The following is an 18,661-nucleotide window of genomic DNA, read 5'->3' on the forward strand; positions in this document are numbered from 1 at the left end:
AGCCAGACTGAATAAATACGTTTTTAGTTTACGTTTAAAAGTCTCAATATCTCCATCAGCGCCTCTCAGATATTACTCCAATACAAGTGAAAGTTCCTCTGTCAAATTATTACTTGAGTTAAAGTACTGGAGTACTTGCTTTGAAAAGTATATGCTTCAAAGTATTCAAAGTACTTTTTAAAATATCTCTAAAGGTTGCATTTTCAAAATACATAAGTGCAGTCAAGAATACAAAGGAGAAAATTCGGTTTCATTAGGTTTATTTAGAAACCATTACTTGACATCTCTAAAAACTTTTGCTTCCAAGTTACTCCAAGCACAGACAACTTAGTTTGAAATGTTCATCTGGAATGAAACAAATGTTATGTAGCTCAACACGCTTTCTCAGGTTGGACAGTTCATTTTTGTGTTTGGGCAGAGTGGGAAACAGGGTGAACATTTCAAACAATACGTATCATTCTTCATTTTAAAAACCTCTAACACGGGCTGAAGATATGGACATGGGTGCTCAGGTGGAGAATTATAGCCATCATTACCACCTCTAAATGAACTGCCTGATCTGAGTGAAATTTGCTCTGTGTTTGCTCCACGTACAACCGTGGAGACGCACGATATACAGGTATGACTAAACCACTGAGACACACAGAACTACACAAACATATTTTACTGTCTTAGGGATCAGATTTCAGAAAAGAGAAGGAAATTCATGAGCTGACTTCAAAGCTAAAGTAGTGAGTAACTAGAGCACTGATAGAAATGTAGTGGAGTAAAAAGTACAATAATTGTCTTCTGAATGTAGTGGAGTAGAAGTAATAAGTTCCCCCAAAAAATAATACTCAAGTAAAGTACAGATACTCAAAAAATATACTTAAGTACTGTACTCAAGTAAAATCACTCTGTTACTGTTCACCACTGCACGTAGAGATAAAGACACTGCAGCACTTAAACATATCTTAACATGAATATTTGTTAGAAAGAGAAATAAAGAATTAAGAAAATAAAGATGAAGGTTTCATCTTAAGGAGCCAAGGGAACAGAGGAGGAAGATATGAATACTTTTACTTCTCATACTTTTACAACAGACACCTGTGCAGTTAAAAAGATCACTAGCTTGGGTTATTATCATAACTATATTTCTATTTTATTCAATAATACAAGTAAACTGTTATAATCTGCCAACTATTGTATGATTTCTCTTGTTTTCCAACCCCAATAAATATAGAGTAGTGTAACTGCAGCATTCCTCCATTACAGCATGTTAAATTTCACTGGACAGTTAATAAAATAAAAGTTCAAAAGGTTCAAAAATCCTTATATCAAAGAAGTGCTCAGAGTCCACCTTGTCAGACAGGCAAAATGTAGTCTCATTAGAAGAAACTCTCGTGACAACAGTGAAGCACAAATGCATTTAATCTCTGACTTTTATTAAATCCAACATTTTGACTTGATATATTAGAAAAAACACAAGCATAATAATAATAATAAATAATGATAAATATGTTAAATTGATAAACCCCTACCAATAAGCCAGCAATAACAATACCAGAGCATTGAGGATTTTGTAAGAATGTGAATTGCACCTGTGCTTTCCCTGCTCTGTCAAGTTTCAGTGTGTAAGGGCTAGGGTCTTTTTTAGGGGGAATAAGCCGGGTTAAGGGCTACCCTGCACAGTGTTGCTGCAAAGTGTAGCTCTATTATACCTGTTAGGGACCAAGCAGTAAAGCACAAAACACAGGTGTATGTTTTAAAGAGAAGTGGGTTTTTATTTTACCCCAAATTAGGCAAACCAAATTCACAAACCAAAATTATAACTAGGCCTGTAAAAGAGGTCAACTTAACATAACTCAATTTAACACAACAAAAGGTGAAGTGTGAGCTAAACAAACAGACCTCACACAATGAGACATCAAGGAACTTATATAGTGGTTGAGCCAAACCAAGTTTAACTCAAGGGGTAAACAAAATGGACCCTTAATCAAACTGAATTCAAAGTAATACTAACTAAGCCCAAACCCCCCCCCCCCCCCCCCCCCCGTGACATCAGAGCCGATGGTTCGCTCCACTCAGCTGGCTTCAGCATAAAAGTCCCTTTCACCCTTGACCATTCCTTTTGTTCATTCCAGGAAGTGCCATACTCCCACAGCCAGGTAACTCACTGTGTGGCTCCAGCCATCACAATACCTCATGTACAAACAAATTCATTTTCAGCTGGCACCCCTGAAATAGAAAACAACTGAGAGTCTCTCAAATGTGGGGCCCCTGAGGTGAAGACAGGTAGATTCTCTCTTTTTTTCATGCCTCATAATTAAATATACTCTATAATAACCTGTCACACTTAGATAAGTCCTAGTACATAAAGTACTGCAGCATTAGATATGTCAAGTAAAACTGCTTAAGTATCATACCCTAAAATGTAGCATGACATCAAATACAAAACTATAAATATAAATTACACTGGTTGAACAGGAGGGGGCAGTACCATTCAATCCATTACTATCAACACAGCATATACAGAAGCATCTGTCTAATTAAGATTAACAGTGTAGACACCATCAAACCAAAAAAATGGACCTGAAGAAACTTGATTATAACTCTAAACTGATATATTTTGCTTCAAAAATGAAAAAAAGTTTAAGGTCTTGTAACCACCACTTTAAAATACATTTAGATACCCAACAATTCACAGAAAGCACCAGACTAATATTGATGTAAGGCTCTTTTTTTCTATATACATGCCTTTTGTCATACCAAAATCTGCTATCACAGGTTGGCATTGAGATGAGGTTACTGTTTTTCTTTGTTTTGGTATGTAATGTGCACAAAAAAGGTCCCATGATCCTGTGCTGTATTGGATAAACAGATATTGTGTGTGTTTGTGTCTGCGTGTATGTTTGCATTTGATAACAACTTGTCAGAATTGTAGGATTCAGTTGCTCAGAGATGATGGAGAGGCTGATGGGGTTGCAGCCACAGAGGAATTCAGCACCAGTTGTGATTGATTTATACTCTGACAGAGCGACTATGAAGCTAACGGGGACCATATTGCTAAAACCTGCTTGGCTTTGGGAGAGAGACTACTTACCACCAATGGAATTCAGAAACGATGGTGGGATTTGTTTTAAGTTCAAAAACATGAATCATAAGGGAGTGATTTCCCAGTGAAACATTTTTGAATAACAAAAGAAAAATGTGTAGATGTCTGGGAATTTAAATTATGATTGAATCTTCTGAATTTTTGCTCTTTTAGTTCTAAGAAAGGTATCTACGTGGTTGATTTTTTGGAGGAAACGTTTGCTTAAAATTGATTTCAGCTAGATATTTCCCTAGTTCATCCATCTTTTAACAATTGTATACGATTTGGTTTGTATTAATCAGATTCTACCTGATCTGTCTTTTCAATAAACTGTAATTAAAGTGGAACTAAAACACCTTCACATAGGGTGAACTTAGATAATCAAAAGGGTTTTCAGCCTTAATTTCCTCATCACTGGTATGGTAGAAGTTATTTTGTAAGGGCTTATCACAGTATTCAGTGAACTTCATATACATTTTGTGTTGTATTTCTAATCTTTGGTGAAATGTGTAGTTTTTTTAAATGTTCTGCAAATCTGTATACCGACATGGTGAGCAGGACCCAAAGCTGAGGGTTCTTGTCTTACCCAAAAGGGATTCTTAACTGCATATCCACCCGCCCTCTATGTATCCCTTATTTGTGGTTTTGGCATGTAATATCTCTAAAAGCTTGCTTAAGGCACAGTGTGTAGTATTTTTTGGCATTTCAATAAACAGACATGGTAGAAATGGAGTAGAATATTCATAGATATGTTTAGATTATTCTATAATCACCTGAATATACAAATGTTTCTGTTTTTGTTAACTTAAGTGCCTTTTTCATCTACATAAGGAGTTCCCCTTCCATGTGGACCACTATCTTGCGCTGCCATGTTTCCTCTGTAGCACAGAACGGACAAACTTACGGTTGTACATTGGTGAGCACCAAAAATGCACAGGTTGGTAGAAAAGGAAGAAAAAGAGCAGAGTGATGGTTGTTGTGTGCAAAAGAATATGTATTGGTAGACGTTTTAGATGTAAAAACTTGCCAAATGCAGGATCAAACTTATCATGCATCACAGGAGCTTTATTCATTGTTTATTCATTTTTCTTTATTCTTATTCAGACAAACAATATACAAAACAAAATAGAGTACAACAAAACATAGAACAAAACTATGCCATGACAAGAAGAGTTGCACCTACAATTTGCAATGTAACATACACATACCTGTCTTCCACTTACACCTAACTCACACATCTACAGGTTGCTGACATTTGAATACAGATGAAGCATACGTATCTATAAGTTATATATTGTATTGACCAGTTTCTATATAGGCTACCCAGGAGTCCCAGGTCTTGTGAAACATATGTGGGCTACCTCTTATGGAATAGGTTATGTTCTCCAAAGGAGCACATGAATTGACCTCATTAATCCATTGAATAATGTTTGGAGGGTCTACATGATTTCACTTAGATGTGATGCATTTCTTGGCAGCTGTAATGGCTAGGCTCAAAAAACCCTTTAAACTTTGGGTGGGGAGCTTCAAGTCGGTCAAGTCCCCTAGCACTACGATCACAGGTGACAAGGATATATTCTGCAATCATGCTTTCCCAAGAATATTCTCAACTCCCAACCACCACTGTTTTATCTTAAGGCAGGACCACACCATTTGTGTGTATTAGAGTGCCAATCTCTAGTTTACATCAGATTTAATGGGATATTGATCCCCAGGTCCCTCTCCCATCTGTCTTTTAGTGCTGTTGTGTTGGTCTTTGAATATTCTAACAATAATCTGTACATTTGTGATATATGTTTACTCAGATTGTCCTCACACAATAAGGACTCAAGTGGGGAGTACTTCCAAAGAACCACCCTGCTTGGACTGTATGAAGTGATGCATCTGTAAAAATCAGAAGAAGTGTGTGGCTGGAATTTGATGTCCATCATGCAGATCCCCAAATGACCTCAATGTATTCCCTTGGTTATAAATCTTCAAACCTTTCAATACCGCTCTGTGCCCGTCACAGGAGCTTCTTGTCCCTAAAGGACACTGATGCTTCTGGAGTTTCCCCATTGGCTTGATGTCACTGAATATTCCGATTTCTACACATTGTATCGTAAAGTTATACTTTCTGGGCATTTCTGCTGCTCACTCTTTTGGTTGCCATTTATTTGGTACATATAGCAAAAAAGTATGCAGGGTAATACTTAAGTCCTGCAATAAATCCTACCTTTATGGTTTGACACCTCATTAAAAAAGAATCCATAAAAACGTAATACAACATTCATGAAAGCAGGATTTATAGCAGGACTGTTGACATGCACACTCTTTAAACTTCACGTCTTTTCAGACTTCTTGTCTGTTTTGGCTCCAAAATGAAACGTGACAGTTTATCCTTCACTTGGAAATAGTATTTTGAAAAGAACACTGCCAACTCATTTTTCAATCACAAGCTGTTTACAGGGTTGCAACCGTATTGCGACAAAGCAACTTTAGGCTGTATGATATAGCTAATAGCCAAGAAAAAAAGAAAGTGAGATAGGCTGAATTTTGTGATTCCAGGTGAAAATGAATATTCATGTTTCACAAAAATGATCGGTCCTGATTTTGATTTGGGTATCACTGAATTTTTGACAGTAATGAAGATACAATTTATCTCTGGATCAAATCCTTTGACTCAGGAACATCCTGCTTCGAAGCTGAAGGGCACACAGGATTGCAAATGTCTTATAATCTTATAAACATCTAAACATCTTCACATGCTCTGATTGTGTGTTTCTCGACTGTGGCTTCTAAACTTTTTCTGTTAAGTCTTCATTTCAATGGAACATGGTCATGCTGGTACTGGTTTGGTGCTTCCCTGCAGCTCTGTAATAATCATGATATAATCAGATTTTTTATTTTGGATACAATGAGTTCCTCTAAACCAAGGCCTCGAGAGCAACAGCTGTGAAAACAGCTGATATGAATCCCTCACTAATGCACCAGAAAACCATGGATGCCATTTATCAGAGGGTTAAGAAATATTAAAAAATAGTCTTTGCTTAACTCTCTTAAACCCACATGTCTAAAGCCCCCACAGCAGCCTCTTGTATACATGATGTACTGGGTGGATCTTTGGCAAATTAAATATCTCAAAGCCAAATTATCAAACCGGCTGTCTTTGCACTTTCCCTCTCTCTCCTCTTATTACCTTTGGCTTTATTGCGGACATGCTTGCTGTTAAAGGCTCTCCAAGAAATGCTCTCGGACTTGTGAGAAAATACTTTGGACATTGTGTTTACAGTCGTTACTCCTTATCTTGTCTGGGCACTGCAGTGACTGAAGTAAACACTACTGCACACAGTGGCATACAAACATTTATAATTTCTGATGTGAGCTTAATGATATAACTGATTATGTTTATGTTTTCATTTGAATACTTTAAAAAAGATAAGAAAATGATAGTTGCCAAGAATTACGAATGTCCTGGAGGGATATATTGATGGTTGACAGACCACTGGGACTCTGTCTTTATACAAATATGGAAAGACAACCCTTACAAGTTCATACAACATTGAATTGAAGTGTCTGTAGAACTATTTTTAGTTATATTTTACTGGCGGGTTCTTTTATTTTTAAATATGCAACTATAAACTATCGCCATCAAGAAGGCAGTTCAGTGAGCCGAGTATTTTGCTTTAAGAGAATCATTCAAGAGTAGATTTCTGCTGTCAAAAGTATGGTACAGCAAAATTACTGACTTTTTTTTAAGATATATATTTTTTTGTCTTTATTTGATAGGACAGCTGAAGAGAGACAGGAAATGTGGGGAGTAGAGAGTGGGGGAAGACGTGCAGTAAATGGTCAACCTGATGAGTCGAACCGGCGACCTCTGCTACAAGGACTATAGCCTCTAAACGCGGGACGCTTAGACCGCTAGGCCACCAACGCCCCAAAACTACTGTGACTTACATGTCTGCTGGTAAATGTTTTGATTATTTACTCTTATGTGTACAATTTTTAATATAGAACTAGTTATTTTTCATTTAGATGTCGCACACGAGAGCATTGAACTAAAGCCCCATTTACAATTCAAGATCTGGTGATGTAATGTTTCATTTTAGCCAGTGAGCGATACCTTGTCTTTCTTGTCCATCTCCTAACAATGTTTTCATCTTGATTAAAAAAAAAAAAAGATCCTACAGATTCCCACCAGCTGCTGTGCTCCTGCTCTGTAGGCCAGCTAAGCTAATTCCCACATATAAATTGAACATGTTTTCATAGCAATGCGACTGAAGGAAAAAACAGTTTCACAACCTAATAAATGAGTAAAAGTGTCATTAATTATGAATGCAGAGTGAGTGTATAAATAAAAACTTGGACTAAGCACTCTGGGGAAAGTCAAATGTGAAATATTGTCACAACAAAGCACGGTGTGAAATTGTAAAGAGGTGGAAAATTTGATGAATTGCCAGAGATGTTGAAAGATACTCCTTTATGCTAAATTCCCTTTTACAATGTGAACCGTGTAATGTTTATAGTGCTGCTGTGTAATTAAACTACTCAATTTCTAAGATTTATTATGGATACATTGTACTTGGATTTTAAGAAAGGGGACATCTGAGGTTTAACCTTTGTATTTGGCAGTAAAGTCTCTGCTGTCTGGATGGTCTAAGCCTGATTATAGTATCTGGCTTATGTGATGTGTTCCACCTTAAATGATCCTTCGATCAGCCTTTGAATATGGACAGAGTGGGGTCCTGGGAAATAAAGGAATCTGGAGTACTTAACTTTGGTATTTCATGATGCTGGACTCGTTCTATCCTTTCTGTCTTTGCTGCGGCACGATTGCAGCCTTTTTCTATACAGTAATATTTGGATATTTGCAAGGTTAGGTGTGTGAATGAAAAATTAAGTGACCACTGCTCAAGGCCAAGAATAAGACTTTTGAGAGGGCGGGAACAGGCTTCGGGAGCCAGGTCTTCTTTCACCTATGAGATGTTTGTCTGGAAGCAATTTAGCCTTTACATCACCTCATTAGACACACAGCGAGGTATCTGCAGATTAAACAGTTTTTTTCTCATCACAGACCCAAATGTTGCTCCATGTGTTATATTCTTTCTGTGAAGCAAAAAAAGAGCATCGGCTGTCTTCCCACTACTCAGATGCTGGCATGTATGAAAAAACATACTCTAGAGATTTGATGGATGAATGGGAGGCTTGAATATTTTCCCTTTTTGTCCTGATCAAACATGCTGGTATTTCCAACCACATGTTTTCTCATGATTTTTTCTGAATAAGAAGACATTTTGCCATAATTAAATCAATCATTATATCATCTGGCCCATTTCATTTGGAACAACTCAACTAGTGTCTGCTTGGGCATATTTTAATGGTTCTCGACATAATAAAGGCATGCAAAGGCCTTTTATTACTGATTATGAGTGGACTATACCCAGGGGTGTAGCACAAAATTATGGGCCTTAAACACAAGCATCCTCTGCTATTAACTTTAGTATCTTCATGAGCCCTTCTCACGTAAGAGCCATGTGTACTTTGTCCCCTTTTCACCCCTAGCCAAAAATCATTGACTGTATTGCTAGAAATTTAAATGATACATTGACAGACCCTGATTCTTAATCTTTTTTTGTATAAGCAGGTTATCTACTATTTTATCTTTGTTCATTCATTCGTCCTCTATCCCTCTTTCCAACCCCAACTCGTTCATGACAGATGACTGTCTAACATGAATCTGGTTCTGCTCGAGATCTGCCTGGTAAAAGGAAGTTTTTCCTTGCCACTGTAACTTGCTTAGTACTGCGAGATTCAATGCTCGTGGTGGATTAAGATAACACTGAGTCCTGTCTGTAAGAAGGGACTGGATTGCATCCTGTCTTGATGTTGTTAATATGAATTTGCCCAAATAAAGTAGAGATCACTACTGACAGATACGTCACTTTGGACAAAACACTGACCCATGTTCCATCTTTTATTATGAAGGAGGCTGGCTTTAAAACCTGTACTGCAGCCAGTCACCAGGGGGAGCTCTTAAGACCTTGCCTTCACAAGGGATATCTGCTGTTCTGTCCATCCCTTTAAAAAGTCTGTGATGAACAACTCAAATAAGACACAACTCCTTCAATGTTTTGCTGCATGAGTATGACTTCCTGATGCATTTTTTGATGTACCATGAATTAAAAGAGCTACATGTTCAGCATTTTCATCCCAACATATACAAATACTCTCTTAAATATTTTTAGGTTCATTAAATCCAGATTAATCTAGGCTTATGTTTGTTAAACATTGAAATAAATTGTGTGTGCAGAATTTTCTGATGTAACAGAACTAAGTGATAATTATTTTAACAGAAACACAAAAATAATCACATCAAGATGCGTACCAGAGAAAATAATGCATCAAAAGCTTTTATCACCCAAAAACTCAATGCACACTAAAATGTTTTTAAAATGATGTTGAAATGTGTGAACTTTAGTCAAACAAGGAGCATGAAACACATTATTGATTTATTTATATTTATTTATTTTTTATTTGATAGTTGATAAGACAGAAATGTAAGTTATGCAACTTTAACTGCAAACATACATGTTCAATGAAAGGAAAAGGGGGAAGGACAACACATGCAAAGGGGACTAGGGGTGTAGGGGGGGGGGGGGGGGGGGGGGGCACATGAATAGGGAATTAGGGGGGTATGGAGTTTAGGGGTAGAGTTAGGATTTGACTTTTTTGGGTTGATGGGAGTGAGAGGACAACTGAGGAGTTGAAGGGTCTTGGCTGTGGGTGTCAGAGGTCTGAGAGGGAGTCCCTGTATCTCGTTTAAAGAATTGCAGGAACCTTTTCCTAAAAGACTTCTTTGGTGGTCTCCTAGCCTCCTCTACCTGAGTTTCTAGGGTCCTCAGTCTGTCCATTAAGCTGTCATTAGTCTTTGCTCTTTCTTCTTGTTCTTCCTCCAGAGACTTATTAATGGCAGCTAAAGACTCCATGAGAGAGGCCCTCTCCTGCTGCCACTGGACCTGGTGTTTTTGCAGGTCCTCTTTGGCCTGGTCCAGGGAGGTCTTCATCTTGAGGGTTTCATTCTGCTCTGCAAGTAGCAGTGATCTGTCCATATCCCACTCTCTTTTTTGTTTTTGGAGGTCCATATTTGCCTGCTTCAGTGCATCCTGCATCTTGATGGTCTCTTCTTCATGACAGGACATGTCCTCCTTCCACTGGCATCTAAGATTATCTTCTGCCTGTTTCTGTGCAGTCTTCATCTTTTCCTTTTCCTCCATCTGCCCAACAAGGAGCTGGAACCGGTCCTTTTCCCACTGACACCTCTGGATCTTTAGCCGCTCTTCAGCATGAAACAGGGCAGCCTTTATTTTGGATGTGGTCTCTTTTTGCTCTTCTAGGAGGCCAGACTTTTCATTATTCCACTCCTGCTGCTGTTTCTTTAGTTCATCCTGAGCCTGGTACAGGGAAGCCTTCAACCTGCAGGTTTCCGCTTGTTCTGAGAGAAGTTTTGATGTTTCCTTCTCCGACTCCTTCTTCTGTGTCTTCAGGTTCTCCAGGGCCTGGGTCAGGGCAGCCTTCAACCTGCAGGTTTCCTCTTGTTCGGAGAGAAGATTGAATGTTTCCTTCTCCCACTCCTGCTTCTGATTTTTAAGGTCCTCCTGAGCTTGGGTAAGGGCAGTCTTCAACCTGCAGGTTTCTTCTTGTTCAGAGAGAAGATTGGATGTGTCCTTCTCCCTCTCCTGTTTCTGTTTCTTCAGGTCTTCATGGGCCTGGTGCAGAGCAACCTTCAACCTGCAGGTTTCCTTTTGTTCTTCGAAAAGATGAGATGTTACCTTCCCCCACTGCTGCTTCTGTATCTTCAGGTCCACCTGGGTCTGGTACAGGGCAGCTTTAAGAGATTCGTTCTCTTTCATGACCTCGGCCAGAAGACATGAGTTCTTCTCCTGGCACTGGTGGTCCTTGTTGGCTGGGACCTCTTGGGTCCAGTTCGGTGCAGCCTGAATGGCACAGGTGTCCAGGATTCCCTCTGCCTGGAGACTGGCCTGATACTTCTGTTTCTTCTCCTGTTCCAGTTCAGCACGCAGTTTGTAGATCTCTCCAAGGAGAATAGATCTGTCCTGTGACCACATGAGTGCCTGATTCTGCAGGACCTCGGCAACGTGAGACAGACCAACCTGCAGTCTGAGTCTTGGCTGGGCTGGATGTTCATTTGTCTCCGTTTGCTTCTCCTTTTCGATGTCAAGGGCTTCCATGGGTTGGCTGATTTCAGTGACAGCCACCTCTGCTGTCTCCTGCTCATTGGAAACCTTAACAAGGTCCAGATCCATGTCTGAGGTTGCCGTGTCTGAGGTTACCATGTCTGAGGTTGTCCTGTCTTTGTGATTTTCTGGCACTTCTTTTAGCTGCTCTTCCTCATGCAGCAAGGCAACCTTTTCCCTCACAGATGGCCGTACTCGTTTCTTTTTGAGTATGAGCGATGGTGATTCAGGCTCAGGGATCTGAACCTGAGCCTGGCTGGAACATAGCTCATTGTCCCCTTTCGGCTCCTGCAGAGATTGCCTTTCTAAAGGCTGCTGCAGGACAGGGGCAGTTGTTTTCCTGTTCTTTCCTTTCTTGTTGTTCTTTCCCATCTCGACAATAATGTGGATGTTCTGGTGAACTGTTGTGTATGTGTGTATGTCTCTGGCTCTGGTGGCTGGACTAAAATGACTGCAGGTTATAGTCTAGTCTATAAGCATTCTGGAGGGGCACTGTTCAATTGTGACATCACAGTTCAGGCAATAGAATGCAATAGATCCCAGAATGAATAAAGTCGGCCATTTTGTTTAATTTGTATGTTTTAAAATTAAAAAACACAATGGCAGACTTTATTCATTTAATGAATCTGTTTATACAGGCTGTGTTTGTATGCACTATATAAAATCCAAATTAAATTTTAGGGTTTTTTAGTTTACTTCTGTTTCTATTTTTAATATCATATCGCAAATACAAAAAAAATCCTCATTGAATAAACATACATATTAAAAAGAGGGTATTTTATTTTGTAAGGTTTCCAGCTCTGAACTGAACATTTAGACTGAAGCATCTCCTTGGATGCACAGTGTATGGGCTATATTTTGTTTTTTCCAAACCTTAACCCTTACAACATTTTCAGGTCCTCACTGCAAAAAAATTGCATTTCCTTCCTTTCAAAATATTTTAGAAAAAGCAAATGACCTGACAGACTGAGTTATATTTCACTCATTTAAAACATGTGGTTCAATGACAGACAACGATCGATCAATAAATCGATCAATCAATCAATCATTCATTCATTCAATCGATCCCTCACTCTTACTGACATGACTCAGTAGTGACTTAATCCACCACAAATATATGTCTTAGAGAGTCTATCCAAAGACTGTTTCTGACACAGTATGCCCGACACAACTGCATGATTGTCATTATATAAAGCACTGTGGTACTGTATCAGCCTCTGTTGTTAAACTTCACTGTTTCATCTGAGACAATAGAGTTAAGGACTGAAAATGATATTCAAGTAATGTGAAATAAAACAGCTGCAAAAGAGTTGAATATTTTGGGGAATTCCATTCATGATTGCATTGCATCAGCATCTCTTGAGAGGACCTACAATATGTGGTCATAAATGACTATAACAGGTAACTCACAACATTATTTCTATACAGAGGAAAAGATGAAACCTAACCTCAACTGTTGCTGGACCTCATCTTAGTCAATGACTTTGTTTGTGTGATAGAATAAGCAGCTGTGCATCAGCTTAGTATGCGAAAGCAGCATGAAAATCAGTCCTCTCTTACTGTTAGATTCTCTTCAAAGCAAATATTACGAGTAACATGTATCAGTTAACAATAATTTTACTAACAACCAGATTTTGTATAGCATAGTTGTCTTTGTTGGTATCTGATATACAGTACAAATCCCCTCAATAACTAAAGCTGTTGTAAACTAGACATCTGTTATGTGTGTGCCTGTAGTGTTACAATACATGTCCTGCTTAGTTATGTGGTTTATAATGACAGGTCAGGAAACATTGGGGTGCCTAATAACTATTTAAGTTCCTTATTTTAAACAGCATAAACATTTATCAACATTTTATATGACACTGTGTTACCTTTCACTTTGCCAAATGTTTGAAGTATTAGGTCACACGCAGTAGGCTGTTTGCAAGCATGGAGCTAGATTGCACATCTGAAGTTTGTTATCATGGAAAACTGTTTCCATGAATGAAATTAAGATGTATAGGAAAAGTGTGGTATGTTAAGTTTAAGTTTAACCAAAACAAGGTAGATTAGTCCATTTGTTGCTTCAAGGTTAGGGTACATTTAAAACACAAATCACAAATAAATGAAATATCCCAAATGTATTTTTTAAATGTAAACTTGTAGTTACTCTTAGACCGAACACAATGTTGTTTTAAAAGATTTAAAAGGGAATCTTGATTAAAGCAAATGGATTTAGTAAAGATGCAAAAGTACAAAACATGTCAGTAACTCACTGGATATTGTTGGAGGGTCCGCTCAATGTAGAACATAACAACAGATGGTTTTACTTGAAGGGAAATCCTGAAGGGTTTATTTTGCTCTGGCTTTTGCTTGTTCGATAACATTCTCATCATGGTAAGTGTTTATTATGCTGCTACACGCATTTCTAAAAAGCAGGGTGTTTTTCAAGATTATGAGAAATTCCCCAAAACGAGATGATGTTGTCAGTATCATGGACAGATTTTCTAACAAACATTGCCTCCATATGAGAGTGATTTTCTGCCTTACGTTCAAAGTCAACATCATCAGAAAGTGAAAACACCCTTAAAAGTAAATTAAGCATGATAGCCTTTTTTTTTTGACTGGGGCTCAATCGGCATAATATACATTTCAAATTATTACCTCTAAATCTATGAGGTAACTTTATTTATGATAGTACTGGTTTTGCTGGAACCAATCTTGTGAGAAGCAGAAAATAATGCGATGTGACTATCTTATATTGTTTGGAACTGCCTCAGTGTGAGCTTACATCTTACCTCATTATTACCACAGAGTAATGGATAAAATTTAGAGTGCAACGGATGTCCAAGAGTCTATTTCCTGAAAACATTTGCCTAGAGATTAAAGTTGGCACACATTTACAGGAGTGCTACAACTCCCATGTTGTTCTCTGCTGCAGCTGATTTTGACATCTTTTATAATCTTTTACCTCAAATTTACCAATTATTCCAGAGTTACGTTAATGGCAGACCTTTTCTTTGTTTTCTGAAAATATAAAGTAAAACTTTCACGGCAGAGTATTTTGGGAAAGCTGAAACATTGGTGATGATTCGCAGCATGTGTGAAATTGCTCCACCTTTTGGCGTACATCATAAATCACCAGAGCTAATACTTGGAAAAGGTCAGTGAAGTGGGATTTAAGCTCTCCATGGCTGAACTGAGTGAAATGATCCCTCAAGGTCTCGGTTTTGGAAGCTGCATGTAATTTATAATATTTGTTTCCAAAATTAAATGTTTTTTGAGGAAAAAAGGTTGTTACAAAAGGTTAGCACAATGTTTTGTCTTCACAGGTTGTCCATATTCCCAAGGTGTAATGAAGTTTGGCTGACCAAGCCTCTTTGAGTAATCTACTTAACACTTAACACTTAAACGAACACCTTGACCTGTGGTGGCTCCAAAATATTCTGGCTAGATGCTTACTTTTGACATTTTAAAAGTCTTTAAACCACAAAATGTGAAGATTGCCTTCTCTTTGTGGTTTAAAGCCATTTGATCCTTGCTCTTGTTGAAACTCTTCCCTAATCTGAGTTGTTGTCAAGAAACTGACACCAGCCAGGGAATGTGAGTTGAACCATTCCGTTATCACGTAGCAGCCATCAAAACAACCAATAGGGCATTTGTGGTGTACTCATTCTTTCTATCCGTAACTCTACTAAGTCTTTCCACAATCATAAGTGCAATGTTGAAGTCTGGTTTGTCAACACAGAACATTCATTTAGCATTACTGTTGCTGGATGTTATTTGACCGTGTATTGGGCATTAGACTCTGCCAACCCAGCTTTGATGTCTCCAATGAAAGCTTCAGCATCTTTCAGGCCAAACACTCAAACAGATGTAATCGCTTGGTGCACTTTGGGCCAACATGACCCTGAAATCAGGGAGGATTGATTCAGTATTGAATTTTGATGCTACCCAGATGTGAATAATTTTTGTGTAACCTTTGCCTTTAGTATTTACTAAAAAACTCAGTTTGACGTGAGTGTGTTTGTCTGTTTTGTCATAAACATGATTAATGCTTTTTTCAGTTGTGTGGCTGCCATTCAGGTTAGATCAAGTATTGGTATTGGTTTCAACATTTTTTTTACGTCACATCTAGTTTTGTCCAGGAAACATGCTGATATTTATTCATCTGATCAATGTACTTTAAACAAAGAGATGATTTTGTAATTTGTTTAATTTAATTTTTTTCATGGGCTAAATCCACCTTAGCCCCTTCTCATGGTTGAGGTGTAGTCAAGGCAAAGTCCAAATACAGTCAGTGAATGGCATGTAGTCTTTTAAGTGTGATTACTTTCTGTTCTTTCTAGATTGCAAACAGTAAGTTATTTCTTGCTAGCTCAAAAGAGCATTGATCAGGCACTTCACTAGACTTTGTTTAAAATTCATCTTTGGATTTTGGTTATTGTGGTGAAGAGGGAGCTGAGCCGGAAGGTAAAGCTTTCGATTTACCAACCCTCACCTATGGTCATGAGCTGTGGGTCATGACCGAAAGGATAAGATCGCGGATACAAGCGGCTGAAATGAGTTTCCTGCGAAGGGTGTCTGGGCTCGGCCTTAGAGATAGGGTCAGGAGCTCGGACATCCGGAGGGAGCTCGGAGTAGAGCCGCTGCTCCTCCGCGTCGAAAGAAGTCAGCTGAGGTGGTTCGGGCATCTGATATGGATGCCTCCCGGACGCCTCCCTTTAGAGGTGTTCCGGGTACGTCCAACTGGGAGAAGGCCCCGGGGTAGACCCAGAACGCGGTGGAGGGATTATGTCTCCCGCCTGGTCTGGGAACGCCTCGGGATTCCCCAGGAGGAGCTGGAAAGTGTCGCCGGGGAGAGGGATGTCTGGGTCAATTTGCTTGGACTGCTACCCCCGCGACCCGACCCCGGATAAGCGGAAGAAAATGGGTGGATGGATGGATTTTGGTTAGTTTGTCAAATACCTTCAGAGGTACTATCCATCCATAGAACTTGAACAAAATATAGTCTTGTACTGACAGGTTAAGTCACATTCAGGTAACTGTATCATGCTTTGGGAGTTTTATGCTGTTCATACTGAAACATACTGTTCACTTGGCTTTTAAAAATGGGCATACTGTCCTTGTAGTCATACCACAACACTAACACTGAACTAGCAGCTTAAGGCTCATCAGACTAGCAGGTGTACCATGCATTTTTTAGCAAGAAAGTAATTACACCTTACTTCCCATGTATAAAAGTAGACTGGTAGTGGATGGACTGCATGGCCCCTTTTACACACAGGGTGGAGTTACATCTCTCATAAGCCTGCTGTTTTAAGCATTAAAAACAACAAGATAACCTCCTTAAAAATGTTCTGACAGTAGCAATTTATAGCAAAAAAAAAAAAAAAACAAGCACAATTTTTACAGTCCCATTGTGCATTTGTGACAGTGACTTACTACATTGGACTTTTATTTAACTGTGGTCTTATTTATGGCTACTTCATCAGCAGCCTCAATGATGTTCCTTGAAAATTTATAGGTTGCCCCCTTGACAAAAGCGCCCATTAATTACTCATAGTTTGTGAGATATTACAGCTTTCACATTGTAAAAACACACTGAATTATAAAACAGTACTCAGTAAACTAGAATGCTACAGTCTGTATTATTGCTGTTAGACACACACACACACACACACACACACACACACACACACACACACACACACACACACACACACACACACACACACACACACATTTGAAGTCATTGTTCTGGTACATTTTTGTCTTTAATGATAGGACAGCTGAAAAGAGACAGGAAATGTGGGGGAGTAAAGAGTGGGTGAAGACATGCAGCAAAGCGCTGTGGCCTGGAGTCAAACCAGTAACTGCTGCAACAAGGACTGTGGCCTCTCTACATGGTGCGCTTAAACCCCTTGGCCAATTATTGCTTCCACTTTTTCAAATATTAGATGTTGCCACTTCATTATTTCAAATTCAAGTTAAAGAGATTTGGCACATTTGATTATTTTGATTAATAGACAAAAAAGCTATGAAATGATTGCAAGCACATTTCTTCTTTCTTCTAACAGCACAGTTTCAGTGCAACACAGATACCAATTTACTTCAGTGTACTTGCATTTGTTCTTTTCATATAATTACCATTGAGACATAATGTAAATAATGAGCTGTTTTTGCCAAAAGTAATCATCCATGTTTGTATTTATTTTGAGTCATATTCCCTGACATCCTTTTAAACATTACAAACAGTAGGCCATGTGTTGTTTGCCTCAGGCCTTGCCATTACCTGCTCGCTGATGTTTTAATGGTGACTAAAGAGTCGAGGCATGAACAAGAACCTGAGAGCTTTCCATCTGATGATGTCAAGAAAGAAAACAGGTGGCACAAATTAGACTGGAGGCTTTCCACTCTCACTGTTATTTCCCACTTTGTTCACAGTGTTGACAGAGCTTTTACAGATCCTCTCGTCCAGAGTCTGGCAACAAATTGACAGAACTTAACACAGCACCCATTTATTTTCTCTCAAGTGGTGATGCTGTATTCAGATAGAATGGTTTAGCTGTTTACAGCTTATATGCGACAAAAATTGCAACTACTAACAGAAAATGTGAACACCTCTAGACAAGTGTTGTCTATGAATGCAGGATTGTAGTAAACATTATTAACAGCCAAATGAATAAACATACTCAGTGCCTTGAATGCTTAAAAATCTTCACACTTACACTACCGCTCAAAAGTTTTAGAACACCCCAAGTTTTCCACTTTTTTTATTGAAATCCAAGCAGTTCAAGTCCATTGAATAGCTTGAAATGGCACAAATGTTAGTGAACTGCCAGAGGTAAAATAAAACAAAAAAAAGGGTGAGATCATCCAAAACTGAAAAAATAATGTACATTTCAGAATTATACAAAAAGGCCTTTCTCAGGGAACAAGAAATGGGTTGCTGTTCTGCAGCAATTGAGGTTAGTTAAGCCTTGAAAGTTGGTGCTACCAATTTTTAAAGGTATCCAAACTTTCCTTGATTACTTCCAACCCCCTCTGTCTGCATAAAAGTAGTGTTGGAACCAAGCGGCAACCTCCGGTCTAAAAATATGAGTCAATGCGGAAGTGTTAAAAGCTGCAGTTCATCGAGGATCCGCTTGAGGCTGGCTCCGGAGGTACCTGAAGTCACATACACATGAATGGGGAAAAGACGATATTTGCAGCATTAATAAACATGTTTACAGCCTGGTACAAAAGATGAGTGTAGTCTGAATAGCTAATTTCTCGACATCCTCTCACTGTGAGGGGGGTGAATTTTTTTCTAATTCGTCAATTTCAAAGATATTGAGATTACTAGTCTTCCAATGAGAGGCACAGC

At 38.7% G+C, this 18,661-nt stretch overlaps 1 protein-coding gene and 2 long non-coding RNA genes across 7 annotated transcripts; 2 read left to right on the forward strand and 1 right to left on the reverse strand.

Moving 5' to 3' along the window:
• The first annotated feature begins 2,108 nt into the window (after nucleotides 1–2,108).
• LOC117824994 lies at nucleotides 2,109–5,816 on the forward strand. 5 transcript variants are annotated; one of them, XR_004633757.1, is made up of 4 exons: nucleotides 2,109–2,147; nucleotides 2,916–3,106; nucleotides 3,905–4,010; nucleotides 4,879–5,816. It is a non-coding gene; the product is annotated as an uncharacterized LOC117824994 (long non-coding RNA). The 5 variants fall into 5 exon arrangements; XR_004633756.1 differs by having other exon boundaries at nucleotides 2,123–2,147; nucleotides 2,924–3,106; XR_004633760.1 differs by having other exon boundaries at nucleotides 2,123–2,147; nucleotides 3,015–3,106.
• A 1,077-nt stretch (nucleotides 5,817–6,893) lies between these two features.
• On the forward strand, nucleotides 6,894–7,830 carry LOC117824995. Its single transcript, XR_004633761.1, has 2 exons — nucleotides 6,894–7,022; nucleotides 7,237–7,830. It is a non-coding gene; the product is annotated as an uncharacterized LOC117824995 (long non-coding RNA).
• Nucleotides 7,831–9,723: 1,893 nt separating this feature from the next.
• On the reverse strand, nucleotides 9,724–11,792 carry LOC117824991 (golgin subfamily A member 6-like protein 22). The gene has a single exon (XM_034700554.1). The coding sequence runs from the start codon at nucleotides 11,680–11,682 to the stop codon at nucleotides 9,769–9,771; it is 1,914 nt and encodes a 637-aa protein (XP_034556445.1). The 5' UTR covers nucleotides 11,683–11,792; the 3' UTR covers nucleotides 9,724–9,768.
• Nucleotides 11,793–18,661: the final 6,869 nt, after the last annotated feature.

The sequence above is a fragment of the Notolabrus celidotus genome, chromosome 14 (assembly GCF_009762535.1).
Source record: "Notolabrus celidotus isolate fNotCel1 chromosome 14, fNotCel1.pri, whole genome shotgun sequence".
Taxonomy (NCBI): Eukaryota; Metazoa; Chordata; class Actinopteri; order Labriformes; family Labridae; genus Notolabrus; species Notolabrus celidotus.

Coding starts and splice junctions, on each gene's coding strand:
- LOC117824991 (XM_034700554.1), bottom strand. CDS start 11,682: ATGGGAAAGAACAACAAGAAAGGAAAGAACAGGAAAACAACTGCCCCT.